We start from the raw sequence: 27,990 nt of genomic DNA, 5'->3' as shown, positions 1-27,990 counted from the left end.
CTCCTTGGTGAATACCGAAAAAAGAAATTGGTCAATATCTCCCCCATCTCTTTTGGCTCTGCGGATAGCTGTCCACTCTGACTCTCTAATGGACCAATTTTATCCTTCGTTATCCTTTTGCTATTAATATAGCTGTAGAAACCCTTTGGATTTACTTTCACCTTACTTGCCAAAGCAACCTCATATCTTCTTTTAGCTTTTCTAATTTCTTTCTTAAGATTCTTTTTACATTCTTTATACTCCTCAAGCACCTCATTTACTCCATGCTGCCTATAATTATTGTTGATCTCTCTCTTTTTCTGAACCAAGTGTCCAATTTCCCTTGAAAACCATGGCTCTTTCCAATTTTTACTATTTCCTTTCAACCGAACAGGGACATAAAGATTCTGTACTCTTAAAATGTCACCTTTAAATGTCCTCCATTACTCTTCCACATCTTTCCCATAAAACAAAATGTCCCAATTCACTCCTTTTAAATCCTTTCGCATCTCCTCAAAGTTAGACTTTCTCCAATCAAAAATCTCAACCCTAGGTCCAGTTCTGACTCTCTCCATAATTCTATTGAAACTAATGGTATTGTGATCACTGGACCCGAACTGTTCCCCAACACATACCTCTGCCACCTGACCTGCCTCATTTCCTAACAGGAGGTCCAGTACCGCCCCTTCTCTAGTAGGTACCTCTATGTATTGCTGCAAAAAACTATCCTGCACACATTTTACAAACTCCAAACCATCCAGCCCATTTACAGAATGTGTTTCCCAGTCTATGTGTGGAAAATTGAAATCTCCCACAATCACTATCTTGTGCTTATTACTAATATCTGCGATCTCCTTACATATTTGCTCTTCCAATTCTTCGCTCCCCATTTGGCGGTCTATAATACATCCCTATAAGTGTTGCTACCCCTTTCCCATTTCTCAGTTCCACCCAAATAGCTTCCCTAGACGAGCCCTCTAATCTATCCTGCCAAAGCACTGCTGTAATATCTTTCCTGACAAGCAATGCAATACCTCCACATCTTGCCCCTCCAATTCTATCACACCTGAAACAACGAAATCCTGGAATATTTAGTTTCCAATCACAGCCCTCCTGCAACCATGTTTCACTGATTGCCACAACATCATACTTCCAGGTGTCAATCCTGGCTCTAAGCTCATCCACCTTTCTTACAATGCTCCTAGCATTAAAATATACACATTTAAGAAACCCATCCCCTCTTATTCTCTGTTTATTATCTTTTTCTTCTTTCTCCCCTACATTTTGGGTCCGAGTGCTACCATTCTCTGCCTCCTGCCTCACACACTGACTGCTAGCTTTCCCTATTTGAGTCTCACCTCCCCCAACCGTTCTAGTTTAAAGTCTCCCCAGTAGCCTTTACCCCCCTCGGGTTCAAATTCAAAAACACTGAAGTCATGGTCTTCTTCGACTACGAAGGACGAACAACAACAACTTTCCTTTTAAAGTATTTCACTATACTTTTTATACTCTTGATGGTCTCCCCTGCCATTAATTTCCTATATGTAGGAGGGAATTGCCAATGCTGGTTTACACCACAGATAGACCCAAAATTCGGGAGAAACTCAGCCAGGCGTGCAGCACCTACCTTTCATGTGTTTGCCGATGAGGAGGTTGAAGATCATGTTACATCAGGATGAGCAGAAACCTAGTTCTACAAATTTGATGATAAGTTTGGAGGTACTAATGTTGAACACGGAACTGAAAATTAGTCTGGCATATGGGTTCTTATTGTCCAAGTGGTCCTGTGTGGAGTGGAAAGCCAGCAAGATTGCCTCCCCATTGATCTCTTATGGTGGTTGGCAAACTGAAGTAAGTCAATGCTTGGTCTCCCCTCCTTTATTAAGTGTTGACTCCATGATCATTTCGCTGAAAACGTGTGCCTGGTCCACCAAGGCCTACTGGATGTCTGGGTTTCAACCTCTATATTCCTTTCCTACATTCATTCCTCTGGCTTCACAATTTACACTTCTATTCTTATCTCATGCCTTTTGTCATTTCATCATTTTGTTTTTAGCATCAAAAATATATAATATAGAAAATAGGTACAGGAGGCGGCCATTCGGCCCTTTGAGCCAGCTCCGCCATTCATTGTGATCATGGCTGATCGTCCTCAATCAATAACCCATGCCTGCCTTCACCCCATATCCCTTTATTCCACGCCCCTAGAGCTCTATCTAATTCCCTCTTAAATCCATCCAGTGATTTGGCCCCCACTGCCCTCTGTGGCAGGGAATTCCACAAATTCACAACTCTCTGGGTGAAAAAGTTTTTTCTCACCTTAGTCTTAAATGACCTCCCCTTTATTCTAAGACTGTGGTCCTTGGTTCTGGTCTCGCCCAACAATCTTAAACTTGTCCTTCTCAACTACCACTCTTTTTATTTCCTCCTTCGTTATTGGAACTTTTCGAAAAAACATAGGCAGAAAACAAGATGCCCAGGACATTTCTGTATTACTTGGCCTCTCAACTATTACTTTCCGCTGAACCATAGTTGTTTCATGCTTCAAAAACACACCGTTCATATCACCATTAATCTTTCCTTCATCTCTTCTCCCGAGTTCACGCTCTGACTCTTTCGCTACCTTCTGCAAATTTGATCCTTATTTCTAGTCACTCCAGCGCTCAACTTCACTCCGCGATCTCCAGCCTTTCCACGCCACGCTCGCAAAATGCCACTCCGCACCATTACTACCCCTTCGGCAGAAAACATCCAGACTTCTCCCAGCCCCGAACTCTGCACTGTTTCACTGCTGCTCCGCCCGCTTCTCTCCATAATCACGGACACCCCGAATTGTTATACAACAACTATGGTATAGTCCTTTTTTTTTTGCATTCGCCGAATATACTTGGTCAATCTGTCCAAAGTATTAGTATTGAGGGAATAGCTTCTCTTTGTCTGAATGGCCTGTCCCTGTCCAGAAAACCCATCCTGTTTTGTAACCTAAAGGCGTTAGTTTACTCAACCATACAATGGCCGGAGAGTTAAATCAATGAATCAATCAATTAACAATTACAATCGCCAAGGTTGCCCAAAATACGCCGATATCATTAAACAACAAAATAATTACATTTCAGGCAACTTCATTCAAATACGTTTATTACAAAAAGAATCAACAAAAATACATGCAAGGTCTTGTCACACGCTAACAACTCCCTGGATATTTCTTTTGGTCGTGAAAACTGAAATGAACACAAAATAAAATAACATCAATCGAGACACGAGGAAAACTGTAGCTGCTGGAATCTCAGCAGGTCGGGCAGCATCTCTAGAGAACGTGGGCAAACGTCGTGCGGAGGAAGGAACTGCAGATGCTGGTTTACATCGAAGATGCACACAAAATGCTGGAGTAACTCAGGGGGACAGGCAGCATCTCTGGAGAGAGGAATGGGTGGCGTTTCATGTCGAGACCCTTCCTTCTTCAGACAGTTCTCGACCCGAAACGTCACCCATTCCTTCTCTCCAGAGACGCTGCCCGTCTCGCTGAGTTACCCCCAACATTTCATGTTTCCCTTCTTCAGGCTGATTGTAGTAGGGGCGTAGAAATCTGAAAATTATGTTAGGTCACGGCATGAATGCACTTTCAATTACGATTTCCGGAGTTGACAATGTTAACTGGATATTAAGCCCCGCGAGAGGGTACGCAGTGAATGATTAGCAACTAAAACAATCGCTCAGACCGAGTAGTATTTGTGAAGTGGACAAAGGGAGGGCTGGACATTCGCCCGATTTACCAACATTTACTTTACAGACTCACAATGACGCATCGAATAGATCTATAAAAACGGCCAGTTAATGCGTCTTCTTCGTAGATGCAGGTGACGAAGCGAGTTTTGTGGTAGGTGCAAGCTTGCAGCAAACAAGAGAGCGTGAGGGCTTTTTTGGTTGGTTGGTTGGGTGGGGAACTAAATATGACAAGATATTTTGGCCGTGGAGCGATAAGGAGAGACTATAGATAAAGCACAAAGAGTTGGAGAAACTCAGCAGGTCCGGCAGCATCTGGGGAAAATGAGAACGGAAATTTCACTCGCTAATATCCATCGTTAAATTAGACACAAGCAGGTGGAATGTGCAATGTCCAAATGAATGTGTAGAATGAAATAAAGCGGAATGGGAATTTATTAATTTAACGCACGTTTTCCACACTTTATCAGGCGAAAGTAATTTATCTATTGGGGGTGTCCAGTTCAGCTTGTTAACTGCAGAAATCACCAGGAGCGTGGAAATTCTCTTTTCACCTGCCCTCGTTAGCAAGGGGCGGGAATATTAATGAGAGTTTTTCCTTAAAAAGGAGGCTTTCCTTTCAGTTTTTTTTCCTTCTCCCCTCCCAGATCAAGCTGTCGCCACGTATCCAGATGACAGCCGGCGATGGCCGACGGGTGCAGTTTAGAAGTTTACAACCACAGTAATCCGCGCCCCGACAAGCGCCAAGAGCCGAGCTGCTCGCTAGATAAGCCTCTGAGAAACGCGGTCACCCCGAGCGCTCAGTACGGCATCAATGTTTTTGCCCTGGGCTTGGTCCTAACGGTGGCAGAGGCGTCGCAGAAAGCCGAGGTGACACAGGAGCATACACTAGCTTATCTCAGTACGCTCATGGCCATACAGCTGGCCTGGATGTTCTGGTACTTCTTCAGGAGGCGCGAAACAAAAGGACTAGCCGTGGATAAGGATCACCATGCTGGGCCCGGGTGGCTGAGAGGTACCGTATCACATCGCATGGACTTCGGCTACATCTTCCCACCTGTACCGGGAACATGTTTTTAAAATATTTCCAAATTATCATATTTTTAAAGCGTCGCGCTATGGTTTTCTTCAGTGGTGGCATTTGGGACAGGTGTAATATTTCCTCGTGTTGGAAGGAACTGCAGATGCTGGTTTAAACCGAAGATAAACACAAAATGCTGGAGTAACTCAGTCTAACGGAGGGTCTCGACCCGAAAGGTCAGCCATTCCTTCTCTCCAGAGATGCTGCTGCCTGTCCCGCGGAGTTACTCCATCATTTTGTGTGATATTTTCTCGTTCTTCAACATTGATTTGTGATAAACTTGGCATCTTATTTTAATGTTACCGGAATGTGTTGTTTTTTTTAGTTAAATGAACTCGTTTTGGGTGCGTGGGATGAGTGAGTGAGTGAAATGTCAACTCGATGCTTGTGAAAGTAACGGACAACAAATTATTTTTATTATGTTGGAGATGGAGCAGGTAGTTGGAAGGTAAAGATCGCCACAAAATGCTGGAGTAACTCAGCGGGACAGGTTGCATCTCTGGAGAGAATTAATAATGAATGGGTGGCGGCTCTGAAGAAGGGTCTCGACCCGAAAAGTCGCCCATTCCTTCTCTCCGGAGATGCTGCCTGTCCCGGTGAGTTGCTCCAGTATTTTGCGTCCAACTTCGGTGTAAATCAGCATCTGCAGTTTTTAAGAAGGAACTGCAGATGCTGGAAAATCGAAGGTACACAAAAATGTTGGGAGAAACTCAGCGGGTGCAGCAGTATCTATGGAGCGAAAGAAATGGGCAACGTTTCCGTTATCTATTTCCTTCGCTCCATAGATGCTGCTGCACCCGCTGAGTTTCTCCAACATGTTTGTGTACCAGCATCTGCAGTTCCTCCCCACACAAGATAAAGATTGTATTAAGTATCAGTTTAATTGTAATTTCATTCTTTTTGTTCTGTGATTTATTTTTGGTGCATTTCATCGCCAGGTGGTTTAACCTTATTTGCCATCCTGAGTTTAGTTCTGGATATGTTGAAAATTGGATATTACGTTGGATTTTCAAATTGTCTCACAGACGCCAACGGCGCCTTTCCAGTGGTTCACGCGGTCCACACTCTCTCCCAGGCACGTGTGTGAATATATTTGACCTTTCATTTGTTATCGCAGTTGGATTAGTACATTGTGCATGTTTTATAAATATATGATTTATTTTCAGGTATATTTTCTTTGGTCTCATGCAAAAGATGTCATTCAAACTTTTCAAATTATTGAAAGGTAAAGCCTGTACCATATTCCAAATATGGATTACATTTCTTCCACAAACTGTGTTAAAATTGTACATAGATAAATATCTAGTTTCCGAAAGTTTATGCGAATGGAGAATGTGTTTAACGTGACAAGGGAGGCATTTGCCCCGTCAACATAACAAGTCCACTCCCCCTCTCATTTCCAGAGGTCCTGCGATATTCTTTTCTCTCTCTCAATTCTCTAAGCTCCACTTTGATTTTCTTTCCATTTCATCTACGGCAAGGGATAGATAACCTTGCAAAAGCCATTTTTTCCTGGCCATTTACCTGCCTACCTGCAAAGTACGTCTCTGGATGTGGAAGGAAACTGGAGCACTCGCTGGGAGCTCGCCTACTCGCAGAACACGCAAACCCCCGCAATGATAGAAGGCAGCACAGTAACGCTGTCAGCGCTGCTGCCTTACAGCACCAGAGACAAGGGTTCGATTCTGACCTCGGGTGCTGTCTGTGGAAACTAAACAGAAAAATCAGGCTCGAACCCAGGTTGCTGTGGCGCCGCCTACTGGATCACTGTGTCAAGTTTCTTCATCGAAGATAGACACACAATGCTGGAGTAACTCAGCGGGACAGGCAACCTTCCCCAAAGAGAAGGAATTCCGCAAGGATCGGTGCTTATCGTCACGTTGTATAGTTATGATTTGGGTTTCCAAGATTGAAGGCTTTGTGGCCAGGTTTGCAGATTATGCTAAAATAGATGGAGGGGCAGGCAGTGTAAAGGGAGCAAGGTCTCTGCAGAAGGACTTGGGCAGGATAGAGTGGGTAGAAAAGTGCCAGATGAAATTCAGTTTAGCAAAGTGCGGAGTCGTGCATTTTGGTGATAAGAATAAAGGCGTAGATTATTTTCTAACTGGAAAGATAACCCATAAATCGGAGGAGCGAATTTACGAATTTGGGAGTGCTGGCGCAGGACTCCCAAAAAGTTAACTTGCAAGTCGAATCGGTAGCAAGGAAGGCACATTCTATGTTAGCATTTATATCAAGAGGTCTGGAATACAAACACAGATGTAATGCTGAAGCTCTATAAGGCGCTAGTCAGACTGTATTTGGAGTGCTGTGAGCAAATTTTGGCCTCGTATCTGAGGAAGGATGTGCTGGCTCTGGAGAGGGTCCAGAGGAGGTTTACAAGAATGATTCCAGGAATGAGTGGGTTAGCATATGATGAGTGTTTGACAGCACTGGGCCTCTACTCGCTGGAGTTTAGAAGGTTGAGGGGGACCTCATTGAAATTTACAGAATAATGAAAGGCATAGATAGAGTGCATGTGGAGAAGATGTTTCCACTGATGGGAGAGTCTAGGACCAGAGGTCATAGTCTCAGAATTAAAGGGCGCTCTTTTAGAAAGGAGGCGAGGAGGAACTTTAGTCAGAGGGTAGTTAATCAGTGGAACTCATTGCCACAGAGGGCTGTGGAGGCCAAGTCAGTGGGTATTTTTAAGGCAGAGATGGGCAAATTCTTGATTAGAACAGGTGTCAAGGGTTATGGGGAGAAGGCAATAAAATGGGATTAGGAGGCAGAGATCAGCCATGATTTAATGACTGAGTAGACTCGAAGGGATGAATGGCCTCATTCTACTCCTATAAACTTGTGAACTAGTGAATGGGTGACGTTGCGGGTCAAAGGAGTATTGATCCGAACCGTCATCCATTCCTTCTCTCCAGCGATCCTACCTGTCCCGCTGAGTTATTCCGGAATTTTGCAATTATCTTCGGTGTAAGCCAGCATCTGCAGTTCCTTCCTGCACATCATGTCTCTTCATCCTCTGATTCCTCTCATCTTCAATTCTTAAATCTGTTTAGTAATCCCCATGCGACTGGAAAACATTTCCCCATATTTACACCCTCGGATGAACGGTGCAACGAAGCTAACCCCAGCTTTTATAATTGGACACTTATATAATATCTGAAATCTTCCATCCCTAGTACTACTCTAATACATTTCTAACCTATCCTCAATGTTTATGTAAAGTATGTGTTGCCAGAACTCAACCCATTATCTTAGTTGAAACCAAGTAACCCACGTGTTTTTCAATGACCCTTTAAACTCTTCCCCACTACAAAGGCTTATGTACACGTTTCCTCGAGTTTCACTTTCATTGTAGTAACAATCCATCTGCGGTAGAAGCTCAGCGGGACGAGCAGCATATGGGGTGGGGGCGGGTTGTTGAAGGAACGGTCGACTATTTGGGTTAAGGCCACGTGTTCTCTTGCCCGCAAATGCTGCTCAACTTGTTGGGTCCCTTCAGATAACTGCTCCAGATTCCATCATCTGCAGTCTCTTGTGTCTACATTTTTTTTATGGTGCCCATTTTCAGATTGAAACAGTTGGTTTATACGAACCCTTTCATTCACCCTACCAATGGTACTAACCTGTATCTCTTGGAGCTTATCTTTGATCTGTAATGGGTATCTGGACTTCTGAAATTCGAGTTATGCCATCTTCAAATGTAGGCATTTGAGTTCTGATATTGGTCTATGACAAGGACTTCCATTCAGTCTGATAAGCAACCATTTAGGTTCATTTCCATAGGTCATTTTGTCTTTAGGATATCAGTGTTCCTTTAATCCCACAATTTTTCTCTTGTTAACAAATACATCACATGGTATTTTGTTAAAAGTTTTTGAAGGTCCATATCTGCTTCATCAGTGTTAATTTTAGATTTGTAATGTGAACAGCCAATTTAATAAAATACAGCCCAGGTTTGATAAAATCAGGCATGCTTCCATTTATACATTTCAAATTAGCGGTTTATTTTCCCCAGGTCTCTTAACTGCACAGTTTTCCCAATATCAGAATTAATATTAATATTTCAAAATTAAGTGAATTTATCTGTACAGGTATTTGCCAAGTTCTGTCCAATGCTCCCTTTCTAAACGGGGACCTTTCCATTCCTCTGGAAGTACACCAGAGCAACAAATATTTTGTAGATTGTCCACAACTTTCATCCTTGGTTCCTTCAGTATCACAGAATGCACTCCCTTTGGGATGTGTTGTCTTTGTAAACTGAAGGGTTCCCAGCCTATTCAAGTATGTACTGATTATATATTTTCTATTTGAAACATGTCACTGCTTTCTGTTTTAACATATTGAAACACAGTGATTTAACATGTCTGCTTCCAAAGGATTATTTTTTTCAGTCCCTGACAACTTCACCCTCACTTTGATTATTATGGAGATACAAGGAACTGTAGATGTTGGAACACAAAGTGCTGGAGTAACTCAGCAGGTCAGGCACTATCTCTGGAGGGCAGGGATCAACAGTGTTTTTCAGGTTGGGACCCTTCTCCAGACATAAGTGTCCTAACCTGAAATGTTACCTGTCCATGTCCTCCAGGAATGCTGCCTGACCTGCTAAGTTACTCCAGCACTTTATATTCTGCTTTGATTGCTATTTGTGCCTTCAATAGGAATTAAGAAGACTTTTAATTTGTCTAAACCTGCACAGTATTTATTCCTTTTCCCAGTTTTGATGTGTTCTGTAGCTTGTATATTCCTGCTGTCATTTGTCTTATGTCTCCACTATGCAATTTAGTTTAACCTTTACATTTTATCATTTAAGCTGCCTTAGATTTCACGAGTATATCTATGCTGTTTCAAAGCATTCCTCTTTCAAGATTTTGCATCATTCATTTACTGTTTACATTTCAAATTCTGATACTGTTTAATTTGGACCATATTATTTCTCACCTCCGTGAAGGAAGTCCTCCTTTGGTTAGACATTTTTATTTTTGTTCCATTACAACTTGCCTTTTTACATGGATATTCTTGAATTCATTACTGAATGCTCTCCCATTGAAAACATTCACCATTTCATTCCGCAGAACTAGATCCATCACTGCACCCTCAGCACTTCACCCGAAACGCAAATCAAAATGTTTCTGGCACATTCTTCTGGAATTATTTCCCACCTACCTCAGTGATCATTACACTTTTATTCTGGCAGATCTCTTATCTTGTACATATTTCTCCTCTGTATGCATTTCGGTATTTATTTGATTTCTTTCATACCGATTAGTTCCATCATTGCCCCAAAATTTGAATGGCCTTTGAGAACTCCAGTACTGTACGATGTGGTGGAGATTTTTGTCTATCCAATTGGCATTCAGCTGATCTACTCTGTTTGTGACTTACAAGTTAGTTGGTTTTCATCACTCCATATGTCTTTTGTTTAAGTGACAAAGCTGTTGCCATGTTCCATTTCTTGGACTCCTGGATTACAATAAATACTTTAATATAAATATTGCCAGAAATAAAAAATGCCCTGTATTATTTGGCACCTAATGTCAGACTATCATGCTGTAAGTTGCTTAACGTGTGGTGGAAATTATCTCCTCAATCTGAAGAAAACACAATGGGTGGTGGGTGTATGAAACGAGCTGCCAAAGGAGGTAGTTGAGGCAGGGACTATCCCAACGTTTAAGAAACAGACAGGTACATTGATAGTTTATGAAGGAACTGCAGATACTGGAAAATCAAATGAAGACAAAAATGCTGGAGAAACTCAGCGGGTGATGCAGCATCTTTGGAGCGAAGGAAATGGGTAACGTTTCGGGTTGAAACCCTTCTTTGATAGGATTACATTGATAGGACAAGTTTGGAGGGATATGGACCAAACGGAGGCGGGTGGGACATGTTGGCTGGTGTGGGCAAATTAGGCAAAGGGCCTGTTTCCACTCTATCACTCTGACTATGAAATTAGAACTGATTTTGATCCTAAAAATGATAAACTGAATCTTTAGTCATAAATAATTTAGTTAAATAAAAATCCTTTTGCCACCTGATAAAACGTAACAGTTAAATTAAGTTGAGTAGCAGAGACACAAGACAAATGACAGCAGGAACAAGCTCTAGATCAGATCAAAACTGGGCGAAGGAACAAATGATTGTCCAGGTTTAGACCAATAGCTGACATTAAAATACTTCTTAATTCTTATTAAAGGCACAAATAATAATTAAAGCAGAATACAAGTACTCGAGTAACTCAGCAGGTCTGTATCATTTGGCATCTAATGTCAGAATATCATTCCGTAAATTGTTTAACCAGTGGCGAAAATTATCTCGTCAATCTGTAGGAAATCATAACTCATTTTGATCCTAAAAATGATAAACTGAAAATGTAAAGTTATAAATAACTTGTATGTACCTCTTGCCACCTGTAATGATTGTTTAATTTTAAACCTCTAGGCATAAAAAAAATAACTCTTTCCTTTCAAATGTCATGTGAAGCAAAGATGTTTAACATAATATTCAGTAGGAAATCTGTTATTTTAAATATAAAAGATTTTAACATTTGTAATTTCAATATTTTCCGATAATAAAATTCATAATGTTTTGATTTATGAATTGATTTCTATATTTTACATGCATCACAAGATTTATTATTCTCTGTAGGTTTGGAATGATTCATGCTGTATTTACAAATCTCTTGCTATGGGTGAATGGTATTGTTGCAGAATCTAAACATCAGTTGAATGATCACAAAAAGCGATTAGCAACATTTGGATTTGTCAACATATCTGTGGGTAAGAAACCTTTCACAAATTTAAACTCCAAACTGTGGGTGGGTTGGGGGTGTGGTGTGGGTGGGGGGGCGATGATAGAAAGTCAGAGGATATTTCATGACCAGATGTAAAATAATTTCGATTTAACAAATACACACTGATCTAAATGAAAAATATTTAAAAAAATGTTCATAGTACATATAGGATGACACTTCCTCACAGATCTGATGACTAGCAGTATTCAATGACAACAGAAGTCTAATAAAAATAGAATACTTGGGAATACTATAAAGTGAACTTGTAATCCAACTAATGTATAATTTAGTCTATGACATAACATCAGAAAGATTTATCCATCAGCCAGATTACTACCCTGTTGGGAAGGCCAAACGTATTTACTATTGCACTTAATGATAGTCATACAGCATCGAAACAGGCCCTATGGCCCCAATTTGCCCACACTGACCAACATGCCCCATCTACACTAGTCCAACCTTAGCCCGTGAGCCCATAACCCTCAACCTATCCTAGCCATGCAGCTATCAATATATCTCTTAAATGTTATGATAGCACCTGCCTTGACTACCTCCTCCGGCAGTTCATTCGATATACCCACCACCCTTTGTATAAACACAAAACGAGTGTTGTCCCGTCCGATTAGATGTTTTCCCCTCGCCTTGAGCCTAGCTCCTCTGGTTTTTGCATCCTCAACTCTGGGCAAATTTGTGCATTCACTCGGTCTATTCCCCTCATGATTTTGTACACCTCTAAGATTCCCCCCTTGTCCTCTTGCGATTTGAGGAATAAGGTCCTAACATGCTCAACGTCTCCTGATAGCTCAGGCCCTCAATTCCTGATCAAGTTAGAGGGTTATGGACCATGTGCTAAGGTGGGACTAGTGTGGATGGGACATCCTCGTATGTCTTCTCTGCATCATTTCCAGCTTGACTTTGTCTTACCTATAACATGATGACCAAAACTGAACACATATGTGCCCTCACCAATGTCTTGTACAAATGCAACATGACCTCCCAACTTCTATACTCTGTACTCTGGCTGATGGAAGTCAAAGCCTTTTTGACCACCCTATCGACCTGTGATACCACTCGAGAAACAATGTGCCTGTACTCCTAGATCCCTCTGCTTTACAATACGCCTCTGAGCCCTACGATTCACTGCATGGGTCCTGCCCATGTTAGACTCCCAAAACTTTGCCACCTCACACTTCTCTATAATAAATTCCATCAACCATTCCTCAGCCCAACCGATGAAGATCCTTCAACAATTTTTGACAACCATCATCGCTGTTAATAATGCACTTTATTGTCATCTGCAAACTTGTTAATTATGCCTTGTATGTTCTCATCCAAATCATTGATGGAATGTAGAATCCAGAAATTAAAAAATCACTTAAAATAATTCTATTCTAGTAATAACTGTTCATTCAGTGTTGGGAGCTGGTCAAATTGATGGTAATGTAAGCAGAAATGACAGGTTATGTGCCAACCTATTTATTGCACATATATGAATCTAAATGGGATACTGCCATCCCAATGAAGCAGATCCTTTAGAGCGGTGGTTCCCAACCTTTTTTAGCTCATGGCCCCAGCTTGGGCTCTTTAATTTTTCTGTGGGCCCCCCTGACATAATTAGCGTAAATAAAGTGGCCCCCTTCATTGAACCTGTGACCCCCTAAATCCCCAAATTTTTCTGTCCCCCCCCTGAAATTTGCCATGGCCCCAGGTTGGGAATCCCTGCTTTAGAGGACTGTTGACCAACCTTGCAGGTCCCCTGCACATTCTAGTCCCCAGCAGCTGGTGAAGACGAGTCTAACTAAGAGATGTCACAGTGAACACCAGATGTAGCTCTATTGTTTTAAGAGACATTGTACGATTGAGCAGAATTGGCATGGATATAGGGAAGGAAGATCATGTGTCCACGACACTGGTCAACCTGAGGAGCACCTTCAGCACCAGACTGGTTCCACCAAGGTGCAGCACAGAACGCCACAGGTGATCCTTCTTCCCTGTGGCTATCAAACTGTACAACTCCTCCCCCTTCTGTAATGTGACAAGAGAAAACAGAAAAATGGTGTATTCTAAATGGAAAGGAATTAGTTAATGTTGATGGTCAAAGAGATCTAGGTGTCCTTGTATGCAAGTCGCTGAAACGTAATATGGCAGCAACGTATTAGAATGGTAAATTATCAGAGGATTCAAATACAGCAATATAGACCAGGTACAGCACAAGAACAAGTTCTTCACTCACGATATCTGTGCTGTACATGATACCAGGTTAACATAAACCTCAGTCTGCATGTGATGCATGTCCCTCTATTCGCTTCTCATCCAGGTGCTTTTTTAAAAACAACACTTACCTTACTATTGGGTGTAGACCCAGGTTTGATCCGGACTACGGGTGCTGTATGGAGTTTGTACGTTCTCCCTGTGACTCCGCGTGATTTTTCTCTGAGATCTTCAGTTTCCTCCCACACTCCAAAGGCGTACAGGTTTGGCTTGGTATAAATGTAGATTGTCCCTAGTGTGTGTAGGATAGTGTTAATGTGTGGGGATTGCGGACTCGGTGGGCCGAAAGGCCTGTTTCCGTGCAGTATCTCTAAACTATTGTCGAATATTCATATAAATGCCTGACTCATATATAATTCCTTGTTGAGACTACACAAGGAAGACTGGATATAATAGAAGCATGCATGGGAAAAGGAATAGTGAGTTACAGTGACCAATTTGGACAATGAAAGATAGGTGGCTTGAGTGTACAATGCCGATGTGGTCCTCATTGGACCAAATGGTTTCTTTCTGTAAATAAGAAAACTGCCAATGCTGAGATTCTGAAAATGTTGTCTTTTTAAAGTCATGTAAGTAGAATTAGGCCATTTGGCCCATCAAGTCTACTCTGCCATTCAATCATGGCTGATCAATCTTGCCCTCTTAACTCCATTCTCCTGCCATCTCCCCATAACCTCTAACACCTGAACTAATCAAGAATCTATCTATCTCTGCCTTAAAAAAGATCCATTGATTTGGCCTCCACAGCCTTCTGTGCAAATAATTCCACAGATTCACTACCCCCTGACTGAATAAATTCCTTCTCATCTCCTCCCTAAAGGAATGTCCTTTAGTTCTAAAACTATGACCTCTAGTCCTAGACTCTCCCACTAGTGGAAACATCCTCTCCACATACGCTCTATCCAAGTCTTTCACTATTTGGTAAGTTTCAATCAGGTCCACCCCTTGTCTTTCTAAACTCCAGCGAATACTGGTCCAGTGCCGACAAACGCTCATCATTGGTTAACCCACTCATTCGCGGGGTCGTTCTTGTAAACCTCCTCTGAACCCTCTCCAGAGCCAGCACATCCTTCCTCGGATATGGTGTCCAAAATTACTGGCAATACTCCAAATGCGGCCTGACCAGCGCCATATAGAGTCTCGGCATTACATACCTTGTTTTGTATTCTCGCCCTCTTGAAATAAATGCTAGCATTTAAGTTATTAAAATAAATGGTACAGTTTGGCCTGATGCATTCGATGTATTGTGGCCTACGATAAGGTAGTAACAGTAACAATAACGTAACAGTAAACATAGGGCAGCACGGTGGCGCATCGGTAGAGTTGCTGCCTTACCGCACCAGCGACCCGGGTTCGATCCTGACTGTGGTGCTGTTTGTACAGAGTTTGTATGCCCACCCACACTCCAAAGACGGCTTGTAAATCGTCTCTTTTGTGTGTAGGACAGTGCTAGTGTATGGGGATCACTGGTCAGTACAGACTCGGTGGGCCGAAGGTCTGTACCTCTAAACTGAGTACAGCCCTACAGCACAATGTCCGTGCCGAATATGATGACAAACTAAACTGATCTCAGCTGCCTGTATATGACATGGCCGTCCGAAGGGGGGGGGGTGCGTTGGGTGCGACCGCTCCCCCCCCTTTTCACCCGCTAAAAAATTTTGGGGGGAAAAAAAATCGGAAAAAAAAATTCAGCGTTTCCACTTTGAAAACGGCCAGTTCTCTGTTCTCCGGCCATTCCCCGGGCGGTAGTGACTGAATCTGAACCCAACGGCTGTAACCCCAACACCAGACGCCGCTGCGGCGGAGCCCGCTCCCCTCGCCTCCCCCCCCGCCGCCGGGGCCCAAGCCATCTTCCCCCCCACACCAACCCCGGTGACCCCCGCTGGGCCCCACGCCACCCCCGCTGGCCCCCACGCCACCCCTCTCTGACCCCCACGGGTCCCCCCCGCCACCCACGCCACCCCCGCTGGGCCCCACGCCACCCCGCCGCTGGGCCCCACGCCACCCCCGCTGACCCCCGCTTGGTCTACTCTGACCCCCCCGCTGGGTCCACGCCACCTTCATCCCCACCCCCGCTGGGTCCACGCCACCCTCGCTGGGTCCACGCCCCCCCGCTGGGTCCACGCGCCGCCCCCGCTGGGTCCCACTGGGTCCACGCCACCCCCGCTGACCCCTGCTGGGCCTAAGCCACCCCTGCTGGGTCCACGCCACCCCTCGCTGACCCCCGCTGGGCCCACGCCGCCCCCGCCCCCACCCCCCGCTGGGCCCACGCCGCCCCCGCTGGGCCACGTCCCATCCCGCTGGGCCCACACCACCCCCACTGACACCCACTGGGCCTCCGCCACCCCCACTGGGCCCATTTTGAGATCGGGGAGGGGGGCTGGGGGCAAAAATAGCCTAATCGATAAAGAGCTGAGAAGAGGAATCAGAGCTGCCAAGGAAAGGTACTCTGAGAAGCTGAGGAGCAAGTTCTCAGCTAATGACTTCTTCAGTTTGAAAGGGCATGCAAAAAATCACCAGCTATAAGAGGAAATCCCCCCCCGCTCTTTGGACAATTGTCAGCTGACGGACGACCTGAATGAGTTTTACTGCAGGTGCGAAAATCAGAAATGTAACCCTGGTACCCCTTCCCCAACAAACACAGCCAGACGCCAGTCTGCAAAGAATGGACCCTGCACCCTCTCCTTCCCATTCACCACTTAACACCTACTTAAGGTAAGACTCCAGTATGAAAAGATTGGACCCTTTCCCACCCCAACCAACACTTCACCCCCACTCGCAGCCTGACCTCAGTCTGCAAAGACTGGGCCCTTCTACACCCACCCCATTCCAATCACCACCCCATTCCAATCACCACCCCATTCCAATCACCACTCCACTCCAATCACCACCCCACTCCAATCACCACTTCACACCCAAAGACTGCACCTCCACAGACACCTCTGTCAAGCTTCTCAAGTTTGCGGATGACACAACCCTGATTGGATTGATCCAGGATGGGGATCTCTGTACTCTTTTCAATCTGACATCTTTCCTATAACATGGTGCCCAGAACTGAACACAATAATCTAAACACAATATTCTAAATGCGGTCTCACCAACATCTTATACAACTGCAACATGACCTCCCAACTTCTATACTCAATACTCTGACTGATGAGGGCCAAAGTGCCAAAATACATTTTGACCACCTGATATACCTGTGACACGACCTTCAAGGAACCATGCAACCATCAACCATTCCTCTGCCCATCTGGCTAATTGATCCAGATCCTGCTGCAATCTTTCACAACCATCTTCACTATATGCACTTCTGTGTCATCAGCAAACTTGCTGATCTTGCCCTGTTATGTGACATGTCACAGAGTGCTGGAATAACTCGGGCTGAGTATAGAAGTTGGGAAGTCATGTTGCAGTTGCATAAGAAGTTGGTGAGGCCGCATTCAGAGCATTGTATTCAGTTCTGGGCACCATGTTATAGGAAAGATGTCATCAAACTGGAAAGGGTACAGTGAAGATTTATGAGGATGTTGCCTGGACTAGAGGGCCAGAGCTATAGGGAAAGGTTGAGTAGGCTGGGACTCTATTTCATGGAGCACAGGAGGATGAGGGATGATCTAATAGAGGTGTATAAAATCATGATTTGAATAGATATGGTTGAGTCTTTTGCCCAGAGTACGTGAATCGAGGAGCCGAGGACATAAGTTTAAGGTGAAGGGCAAAAGATTTAATAGGAATCTGTGGGGTATGGTTTTCACATAAAGGGTGGTAGGTGTATGGAATAAGCTGCCAGAGGAGGTAGTTGAGGCAGGGACTATTACAGCATTTAAGAAACAGTTAGACAGGTACATGGATAGGACAAGTTCGGAGGGTTATGGATCAAACGTGGGCAGGTGGGACTAGTGCAGATGGGACACTGTATCACTCTATGACTATCTTTCCCTCTCAAACCCATTCCCCTGCCTTCTCCCCATTACCTCTGACACCCCTATCAATCAAGAATCTATCAATCACTTCTTGAAAAATGTCCATTGACGACCTCCACAGCTGCCTGTGGCAATGAATTCCACAGTTCACCACCCTAAGAAATATCTACTCATCTCCTTCCTAAAGGAATGTCTTTTAATTCTGAGGCTGTGGCCACTGGTCCTAGACTCTCCCACTAGTGGAAATATCCTCTCCAAATCCACTCCATCCAGGTTTTTACCAGGCTGGGACAGACAGCAACAGCTTCACACTGTGCCCCAAAGCTTGTGTCTTGTCCTGCATCACCCAAGGCAGCAGAGATGTTATAGGAGAGGGCAAGCATCGTAACAAAGTAGCTCACGATGGTTTGGGTAACATTCAGGAATGTCTATGCATGGCACATCATGAATATTACTGAAGAACGGTCTTGACCTGAAATATAATCTATACCTTTTCTCCAGAGATGCTGCCTGACCCACTGAGTTACTCCAGCACTCTGTGACATGTCACCTATCCATGTTATCCACAGATGCTGCCTGACTCGCTGAGTTACTCCAGCACTTTGTGACTATTTTCCCTTCACCCATCTGCCCAAGCCCACTCTCCACCCCCCTCCTTTCCTATGTTCCTTTCCACCCATAAACCTCTCTCTGCCTTTACATTTCACTCCTCTTTCAAATCTGCTCTCCTTATCTACATGCATTTTTCTTCTTCACGTTTTAGTCATAGAAGGATGCAGTGTGGAAACAGGCCCTTCAGCCCAATTTGCCCACACTGACCGACATGTCCCATCTAAACTAGTCCCACTCACACGCGTTTGGCCCATATCCATCTAAATCTGTCCTATCTATGTACATGTCCAAATGTCTCTTAAATATTCGGATACTCAGCCTTAACTACCTCCTCTGACAGCTCGTTCCATACACCCAGCACCCTTTGTGTGAAAAAACTACCTCAGATTCCTGTTAATTTCTGAAATATTGGTCATACATTTGGTGCATAAATGCTCCAAAACAAGGCTCAGAATGGATCGGAGAGCATCCAAAACCCCTGTGCTTCCAGGGCCCTTAAGTGGGCCCTGGACCCTGGCATCGAGGGACTTCACGCTTCGCGCTCGTGATGTGCGCTGCGCCCACATTATTTCACATTAATTTTTTTGTAATCCTGTCATGCCACCCCCCTTTTTGAAAAGCTTCGTACGGGCCTGTATGATCCATATCCTTCTATTCCTTGCTCTTTCATATGCCTAACCTAAAAGATTAACGCACTCGACAAAGATGGTCCTATTTATCTGGATATTGATTTGGCTCAAGGCTCAAATCTGCTAAATGTTAACACCAAGCAATGGCAATATAACGGGAATGTGCGTTGCCAGCCAAGTTCTATGTTGTATATGTCGTTGAGAAGTGTGTTGTGCAATAAATTATTTATTTTCTTGCAGAAAAGACTGCACCAGAGTGCAACTGTACCACCAATGCATGTGCAGTTTTCTACAAAGGGTTCTATTATATGTATCCCTTCAGCATTGAATATCACGTTTTTGCATCTGCCATGCTTTATGTCATGTGGAAGAACGTGGGGCGGAAGATTGAAGAGCACAAGCGCCGCAAACTTACTTTTAAGAGACAGTACAAAATATTACCAGGACCAGCGCTGGGAGCCGTTGTGTTAGCGGCGACCATAGGCATTCTAATAGTGTACAACATACAGGTGGGCCATTCCGAAGCTGAGCGCAGGTCTGCCGTGACTATGTTTTATTCCTACAGCATTTTTGTGTTGAGTTTGATGTCCGTAGCGACTGCGAGTGGCCTGGTGATTTATCGGCTGGAGAAGCGGCCGGTGGATACTTCCACCAACCCCACGAGGAAGCTGGACGGCTCTCTGCTGGTCGGCACAGCCTGCGCCTCCTGGCTCCTGTCCTGGTGCTCCGTGCTGGCGGGGATCGCTGCAGAAACCCGCCAGCACCACGCCTGGCTCAACCTGCCCTATTCTTTGTTGACCATCATTGAGAAGTACCTGCAAAACATGTTCATCATCGAGTCCCTCCACCGAGAGAGCGACAAGTGCGAGGAGCGAGTGCAGAAATCCCAGAGGATATTTGCTGTGTCGGCTCCGGAAAGTGGCGAGGAGCGGGCTGGGGGCGAGAACGGTGGCAAGGACATGGGCAATACGAGCAGGGGCGTGTGGCGACCCAGCCACTCTCTGCCGCTGCGGGACGGCGAGGCGGGGGGCACCAAAAGCCTGATGCTTAAGAACATCGCCGCCTTCCTCTTCCTCTGTAATATCTCGGTAAGTTTCACTAACCCCCCCCCCCCCCCCCCCCCCCCCCGGTTGAAAATAATCTCTTGGTTTCCTTTCACAATGTGATTCTTCGGAGAAATACTTGGATTTGTAATTTTAATTCGTGCCTGAGCACGTTAAATCTGGAAGTAGGTCAAAAATCAACATGAACCAGAAGTATTCACTGAAGTGTACTCGCCAACCAGGTGATGGTTGCTGGATCATCTATGTTGGCGATAGAACTTTATTTATCTGCCACAGAAGGCAGTGCAGGCCAATTCACTGGATGTTTTCAAGAGAGTTAGATTTAGCGTTAGGGCTAAAGGAATCGAGGGATATGGGGAGGAAGCAGGAACGGGGTACTGATTTTAGATGATTAGCCATGATCATATTGAATGGCGGTGCTGGCTCGAAGGGCCGAATGGCCTACCCCATCACCTATGTTTCTATCCCAGGGGAGACCTGGGGCAGGGCTGCCAACTCTCACGCTTTGAGCGTGAGACTCACGCCCTCAAGCAAACTCTCACGCCCTCACGCTGATCAGAAATTTCTCGCGCTCAGTGGTGAGAAATTTTATGATCAACGAAAGATTTCAAAACTCGAATAAACTGCATGGTCCGTGGGTGTTGGAGAGCCGGGGCTGAGGGAGGCATGGGAGCAGAACCAACAGCGGGAACAGATGCGGGGAGCCGGGACTGTCGAGTGTTTGTGGTGCTGCGAGCCGCTCGCTGCAGCTCTGGCCATAGAGTACTCCAGACCGTGCAAGAGTCCCGGGCGTCGGAGGCGTCGCGCCGCTACCGCGAGAGTCTCTGTGCCGAAGGGATAGACTCTCAAAGGGAGGTGGAGAGAGAGAGAGGGGGGGGAGACGGGGAGACGGTGGGGGGAGAGAGGGGGGGAGAGACAGAAGGGGCGTGAATGGAGAGAGAGAAGGGGTGAGAGGGGGGAAGGGGAGGGAAGGGGGGGAAGAGGGGGTGGTAAAAGAGAGAGGGAGAGAGGGGGGGAAGTGAGAGATGGGGGGTCAAAGAGAAAGGAGATAGAGACAGGAGGAAAGTGAGAGAGAGCCAGGGGGGAGTGAAATGGGGAGAAATGGGGGATAGAGATGAGAGAGAGAGAGAGGGGGGGAAGAGAGGTGAGAGAGGAGAACATGTAGGGGAGAGATAGAGAGAGAGAGAGGGAGAAGAGAGAGAGGGGAGAGTGAGAGAAGAAGAGAGAGGGTTAGGGGAACGAGGGGGAGAGAGAGTTGGGGGAGAGAGGGGAGAGAGTTTGGGGAAAGAGAAGGGAGAGAAAGGGGACGAGAGAAGAGGGGGGAGAGAGGGGGAGAGAGAGTTAGGGGAAGAGAGAGGAGAAGAGAGAGTGGGAGGGAGAGGGATGAGAGTGAGGTGGGGAGAGAGAGAGGGGGAGGGGAGAGAGGGATGAGAGGGGAGAGGGGGATAGAGATGCACGGCTGCCAACTCCCATGCATTGAGCGTGAGAATCACGCATTTCACCAAATTCTCACGCTGATCACAAATTTCTCTCGCTCTGTTGTGAGAAATTCTGTGATCAACGAAAATTTCAAATCTCATATCAACTGCATGGGCCACGGGTGGTGGAAGCAGAAGCAGCGGCGGGGACAGATGCGGACGGGGAGCAGGGCTGGAGAGTGTTTGCCGGGCTGGCGAGTCGCTCACTGCAGCTCCGGCCATGGAGCAGCTTCAGTGCAAGAGTCGGAGGCGTTGAAGCATTGTGCCGCTGCCGTGAGAGTCTCTGTGCCGAATTCGCCCAGGTGACCGGCATGGATCAGGCTGCGGCTTGGTGCATCCTGGAGGACAACCAGTGGCTGCTGGAAGTAAGTACCCAGCACTGGGTAGATAAGGTGGAAGAAAGTGGACTTCAAATGGGGGTGGTTGGAGAAAGCATCCTGCTTGCCTGCTAGATTTTCACTTACTGTAACTGCAGGAAAAATGTTCCCGATGTTGGGGGCGTTCAGAACCATGGGTCACAGTTTAAGAATAAAAGGGGGGCCAGTTAGGACTGAGATGAGAACAAACTTTCTTCACACAGAGTTGTGAATCTGTGGAATTCTCTGCCACAGAAGGCAGTGCAGGCCAATTCACTGGATGTTTTCAAGAGAGAGTTACATTTAGTTCTTGGGGCTAACGACATCAAGGGATATGGGGGAAAAAACAGGAAAGAGGTACTGATTTTAGATGAATAGCCATGATCATATTGAATGGCAGTGCTGGCTCGAAGGGCCGATGGCCTATTCCTGCACCTATTTTCTATGTTTCTATGCTTGAGTATATGGCAATAAAACTCGATCACTTGATTTTGAAGCATTCATGCATGGTGGAGGTATAATGTAGTCATAAAGTGATACTGTGAAAACAGGCCCTTTGGTGCAACTTGCCCACACCCGCCAACATGTCCCAGCTTCGCTACCTGCTTTTGGTCCATACCTCCAAACCTGTCCTATCCATGTATCAGTCTAACTTTTTCTTAAATGTTGGAATGGTCCCTGCCTCAATTACCTCCTCTGGCAGCTTGTTCCATACACCCATCACCCTTTGGGTGGATAAAATTACCCCTTAAAAAGTTACCACTTAAAAATACTTCATACAAAAAACATTGAAATCATACTTCTACAATGCACTAAAACATGATTTTAATACATCAAATTTCAAAATGTTCCTACACTGGGAGGGTGACACACTCTTCTTCCACACCCTATCCCCACTCGGTTGCTCCACTCCCTCACTGGGTACCCCCAAGGCCAGTGATCAGTGATCGCACAACCTCCCCCCCTTTCAAAAATGCTCCAATCCAATTTAAAGCATATATATTGCATTCAAGTGTAAGTTAAAAGACTTGCCACAGTATTCACCATATTGCACAATTTCAATTCCTAAAAATGCAAATGTTCCGTACCAATGGGAGGGGTACGGAACATTACCCCCCCCCCCCCCCCCCCCCAGTCGCTATGCTCCCTCGGGCTTGGTCTCACGCAATTTCTCACTCCGAACTCTCACCCAATGTTGGCAGCCCTGCCTGGGGTTACATGTTGACCAGTGCACTGCGTATAGTTCCAGTATTCTTCTTCCAGACTATTGCACTACCAGAGCAAAGAAGGTATTTTATATGCTAAAGAACATGTCTCCCATCGTGCAATCATATCCTCGGTTCTGTGCTGAAGTGTCGACCTGGATGTCTGTTACTATCCATGAGCCACAGCCTTCCAAAGCAAGTAGGACAGACAGCACGGTGGCGCAGTGGTAGAGTTGCTGCCTTACAGTGCCAGAGACCTGGGTTCAATCCTGACTATGGGTGCTGTCTGTACGGAGTTTGTACTTTCTCCCCATGACTTGTATGGGTTTTCTCTAAGATCTCTTGTTTCCCTCCGCACCTCAAAGATGTCCAGATTTGTAGGGTAATTTTTGGTAAAATTGTAAATTGCCCCTAGTGTGAAGGATCGTGTTAGAGGTCAGGTCAGCGCGGATTGGGTGGGCTGAAGGGCCGGTTTCCACACAGCATTTCTAAACTAAATTGCCGTGAACACTGCCTTGCAGGGTACATAGAGAGCGGAGAGGATGGGCTTGACGAGATAGCAAGTTATTTACTTATTTCCTATGTCTCACTAAGCCAAAAGAACGTACAGGTATGTAGGTAAATTGGCTTGGTAAATGTAAAAATTGTCCCTAGTGGATGATCCTGGTCGGTGTGGACCCTGTGGGCTGAAGGTCCTGTTTCTGCGTTGTATCACTAAACTAAACTAAAATAAAAAGTTGTTTGGCCCATATCATTCCAATCAAATCAATTTCCCCATATGTCTCTGCATTATTCTCGCACCGGTTCATGATCTTCTGCCTGTCCCAGGTCTCTTGCCACCCACTTGCATTGAGGATAATTTGCAATGGCCATTTTATCTGTTAATTGGTGCATCGTTGGGACATGTGAGGAAAACCACACGGTCGCATAGCGAATGTGCAAACTCCCCGCAGATAGTATGGAAGGTTAGGATTGTGTGCTCGAATTGATAGACAATTGGAGAATTTTGAGAGCCGACCTAAGATCAATTTGTTAAATTGATGCGGCCAGGTCGCAAGAAAATATGAAAATATCACATTTTGTGAATAGGTCAAAGAATAGCGGAAGTTCTTTATTAACGCAGTTAGCAAAAATATTAACGACTAATGTTTTCAAGAAAAATTAGTTGAGGGTAATCTTTCAAATTGAACCAGTGATCCAATCAGTGAAGAAATTACTTTAATGAAATCTTCAAGGGCAAATTGGAGGAAATGTTGTAAAAGTGCAAAAGGTAGCTGGAAAATGCGACATAATGGTGGGCGTGAACTTAGATGATTAATTTCCCATTTTAAAAGTATTTGCAGGATTAGTCAGTCAATCAGTTTGGAATGAAGAAGGGATCAACATTTACAAGCAATCCCTGCAGTAAGCATTTATCTAAAAATTTCAATTGGGTCTGAACACTGGCTGTCCACATCAAAATGGATGTAGAACAGGCCTTTCAGCCCATCATATCTGCACTGACCACAATGCCTGAACTAATGAGGTCTGAAGAAGGGTCTCGACCCGAAACGTCACCCATTCCTTCTCTTCAGAGATGCTGCCTGTCTGAGTTACTCCAACATTTTGTGTCTAGAACTAATTCCATCGCCCTGTACATGGCCAGTATCCCTCTATTCCCAAATGTCTGTGTAAATGTTGCTATCTCCCTGCTTATCGCATCTCTTGGCAGCACATTCCAGACTCTTACCATACTGTGTATAAAAGAAAATGTCTTACACATTTCAAGCATTTCCCCCTCTCACCTTAAACCTTGATTAGTACAGGTGTCGGGGGTTACGGGGCGAAGGCAGGAGAATTTGTTTGAGAGGGAAAGATACTGTAGATCAGCCATGATTGAATGGCGGAGTAGACTTGGTGGGCCGATTGGCTTTATTCTGTTCCTAGAACTCATTAATTTATGAACTATATTCTCCAGTAATAGATATGCTATCAATCATTTATTTATGCCACCACCTTCAGTATTTCAGTGTGAATATGGAAGCCCAGACCACTGTTTGCCAGTGATTTCCTGATTCTGTGTTGATATTACAGAGTCCAATGGCAGTGTTTACTTTGGGGGGAAAGCTTCCCATTGAATCTGATTAGCTTAGAATGTTTCCACTAGTGGGAGAACCTAGGATTCGAGGTCATGGCCTCAGAATTAAAGGATGTTCTTTTAGCAAGGAGATGAGGAGAAATTTCTTTAGTCAGAGGGTGGTGAATCTGTGGAATTCTTTGCCCAGAAGGTTGTGGAGACCAAGTCGGAGGATATTTTACGGCGGAGATAGATAGATTCTTGATCAGTGTGGTGTCAGAGCTTATGGGGAGAAGGCAGGAGAATGGGGTTGGGAGGGAGATACAAATCTGCCATGATTGAATGGCAGAGTTGACTTGATGGGCTGAATAGCCCTCATTCTACTCTTATCACTTATGACCTTATTTAGTGTAAGGTAATTTAAATTCGTCATTCTACTCCTATCACTTATGGCCTTGTTTAGTTTAAGGTAATCTAAATTCATTGAATTATCCCAATTGGCTTGAATAATTTAGTTTAAAACATTGAATGTTTGTTTTCCTTTCTCAATGTTATAATTTGAGTTGGGACCATCCACAAACAATAAAGCACTCAACTTTTCCAGCATTTTGTTGTTTATAATTCATAATGCCGAATTTGACATTCAGCTAAATTTGGTTTTGAAAGAAATCAAAAGATGCTGAAAATGTGAAATGATTACGAATAAATGGTGGAAATGTTCGGCAGCTCAGGAAGCATTTGGGGAAATCCAAACTGAGCTAAACTAAATGGTCAACATTTCTATTTAGTCACTTTACATCAGAAATAACTTTAACCATGTGAACCACAGGATATTAAATGTTGGAAAATTGCATGATTAATTGATGACAAACTACATGTCAAATGTCCTTTAGTGAGGAATGGGTGCTACTGATGATTATATTAATAATACACTTTAGCAGTAATCCATAACACAGATATTCATTGTACAGACCAAATGCTGGGGTACTAAATTGTAATCAACAACCCTGTTGCTCTGGGGAAAATATAATATAGTCTACTGATGTGAAACACTTTTACAATTTGAAGTTTATTATCTGGCATATTATACGTGTTTTGTGATTTTTGTGATTGTGTTGATTGTGAATAGCATGTGTTAGAAATCCATCTGATTCTAAGATCTTACTTTTCTTTTTTGTTTGAAGTTCTGGATACTTCCAGCCTTTGGAACTCGCCCCCAGTTTGACAATGGTCTCGAAGAAAATGTTTATGGATTTGAAACATGGATTCTAATCGTAAACCTTGCAATGCCTTTTGCTATTTTCTATCGCATGCATGCATCTGCTTCACTTTTTGAGGTGTTCTGTTTAACATAGTCAACAAATGTAATTGGTGTGCAGGGAATGGAAATATGTATGAATAGCTGCATAGGAAAACTAAGCTACATTAGCGCACTTGATTTTCTTGTACCTAAATGTGGAATCAGCACTGGCTAAAAGTTCAGAATTTTAATTTTGTATTAATAGATTTAAGGTGTTTTTGAAATATTTTGTATTAAATTATCTTTGTTATAATATATCAAATTTTCAAAGTTCAATAGGTTGCCAATAAAGATTTGAATGCGAAGCTTGTAATACTGTGACTCTGAGAAATAAAATTGTGCATTCTATCCAAATTTGTAACACTATATGTGATTTTTAAGTATGTTGCACAACTTTGCCCCAGTTAATGCTACCATTACACAATAATAATCCTTATCACATGTTTAATTTGATTTTTATGTAAACTACCATCCTAGTTCACCGTGGAAATATAAATTGACTTGAGTTGCATGTCACAAGTTGGCACATTTTAAGGGACATTGTAAAACATTTTATAAAATGGAGCTTCATGGCAATTGTTCATATTCACAGGTATTGCATTATTAGAATTATTAGCATACATTAATGCTTATTTGTACATGTACTGGGAATATTTACTGTTTTAAGTTATTTTAGTGTTTAAGTTGTATTTGTGAAAGATTTGCATCAATGAAAAATATTGTAGCGTTAATAAATTCTATTGTGACTATTTTTTGATTTCCATGCATAAGTGATTAAGGTGCCGAAATTGCATCTTAAATGGGGAAAGTTGCACTTATTACAGAAACACATGCAGAAACAGTAGTTCCAGACATCTGTGAACTGTTTAGTTGTATTATAGGAATTGATTAGTATTTGATTAGTATTTTCATACCTCTCAGTGGTATTCACTATTTTTTTATTTTTTTATTTTTTTAATTTATCATTGACTGGGGAGACCCTCCATGAAGGTTTGTGGTCAGTATATTGAATGTACACAACAAGGCTTTTGCTGGGAAATTCTAGATTTTAGGCTTAATGATGAGAAAAAAAATTGGTAAACATAAAATGTTGGAGTAACTCAGCGGGACAGGCAGCATCTCTGGATAAAAGGATTGAGTGACATTTCGGGAAGAGACCCTTCTTCAGGCTTGTGCAGAAATCGCATCGTAAATGGGGAAAGTTGCACATTACAGAAACATTGGCAGAAACAGTAGTTCCAGAAATCTGTGGTAACTGTTTAGTTGTATTGTAGAAATCTTGCATTAATTGATTAACAATTTGGTTCTTGGTCCTCCAAAATATCCCAAATTTAACTTAAACTAGAGGTGGCAGAGGGTGGACTTAAGCAAAAAAGGATTCTTGGAGAAGAAGAGCAACCTTAAATTTAGTTGCGTCTAGTGGAGTAACTATGGTAGGGTGAATGTGTATGGATCCCATGCTGCAACTGCATAGTCCAAATGTGGTCTAACGAGTGTCTATCTTTGGTGTAAATGAGCAT

General features: G+C 43.9%; 1 protein-coding gene across 1 annotated transcript; it reads left to right on the top strand.

Annotated features, from left to right (window-relative positions):
- The first annotated feature begins 3,785 nt into the window (after positions 1-3,785).
- On the top strand, positions 3,786-27,349 carry otop1 (otopetrin 1). The gene is made up of 6 exons (XM_055644659.1): positions 3,786-4,717; positions 5,722-5,858; positions 5,950-6,008; positions 11,429-11,559; positions 19,252-20,099; positions 26,355-27,349. The coding sequence occupies exons 1-6, from the start codon at positions 4,387-4,389 to the stop codon at positions 26,523-26,525; spliced, it is 1,677 nt and encodes a 558-aa protein (XP_055500634.1). The 5' UTR covers positions 3,786-4,386; the 3' UTR covers positions 26,526-27,349.
- The last annotated feature ends 641 nt before the right edge of the window (positions 27,350-27,990 follow it).

This window comes from Leucoraja erinacea, chromosome 1 (genome assembly GCF_028641065.1).
Source record: "Leucoraja erinacea ecotype New England chromosome 1, Leri_hhj_1, whole genome shotgun sequence".
In the NCBI taxonomy this organism is placed as follows: domain Eukaryota; kingdom Metazoa; phylum Chordata; class Chondrichthyes; order Rajiformes; family Rajidae; genus Leucoraja; species Leucoraja erinaceus.
Note: the sequence above shows the minus strand (reverse complement) of the source record. Positions and strands in the feature narration are given on the sequence as shown.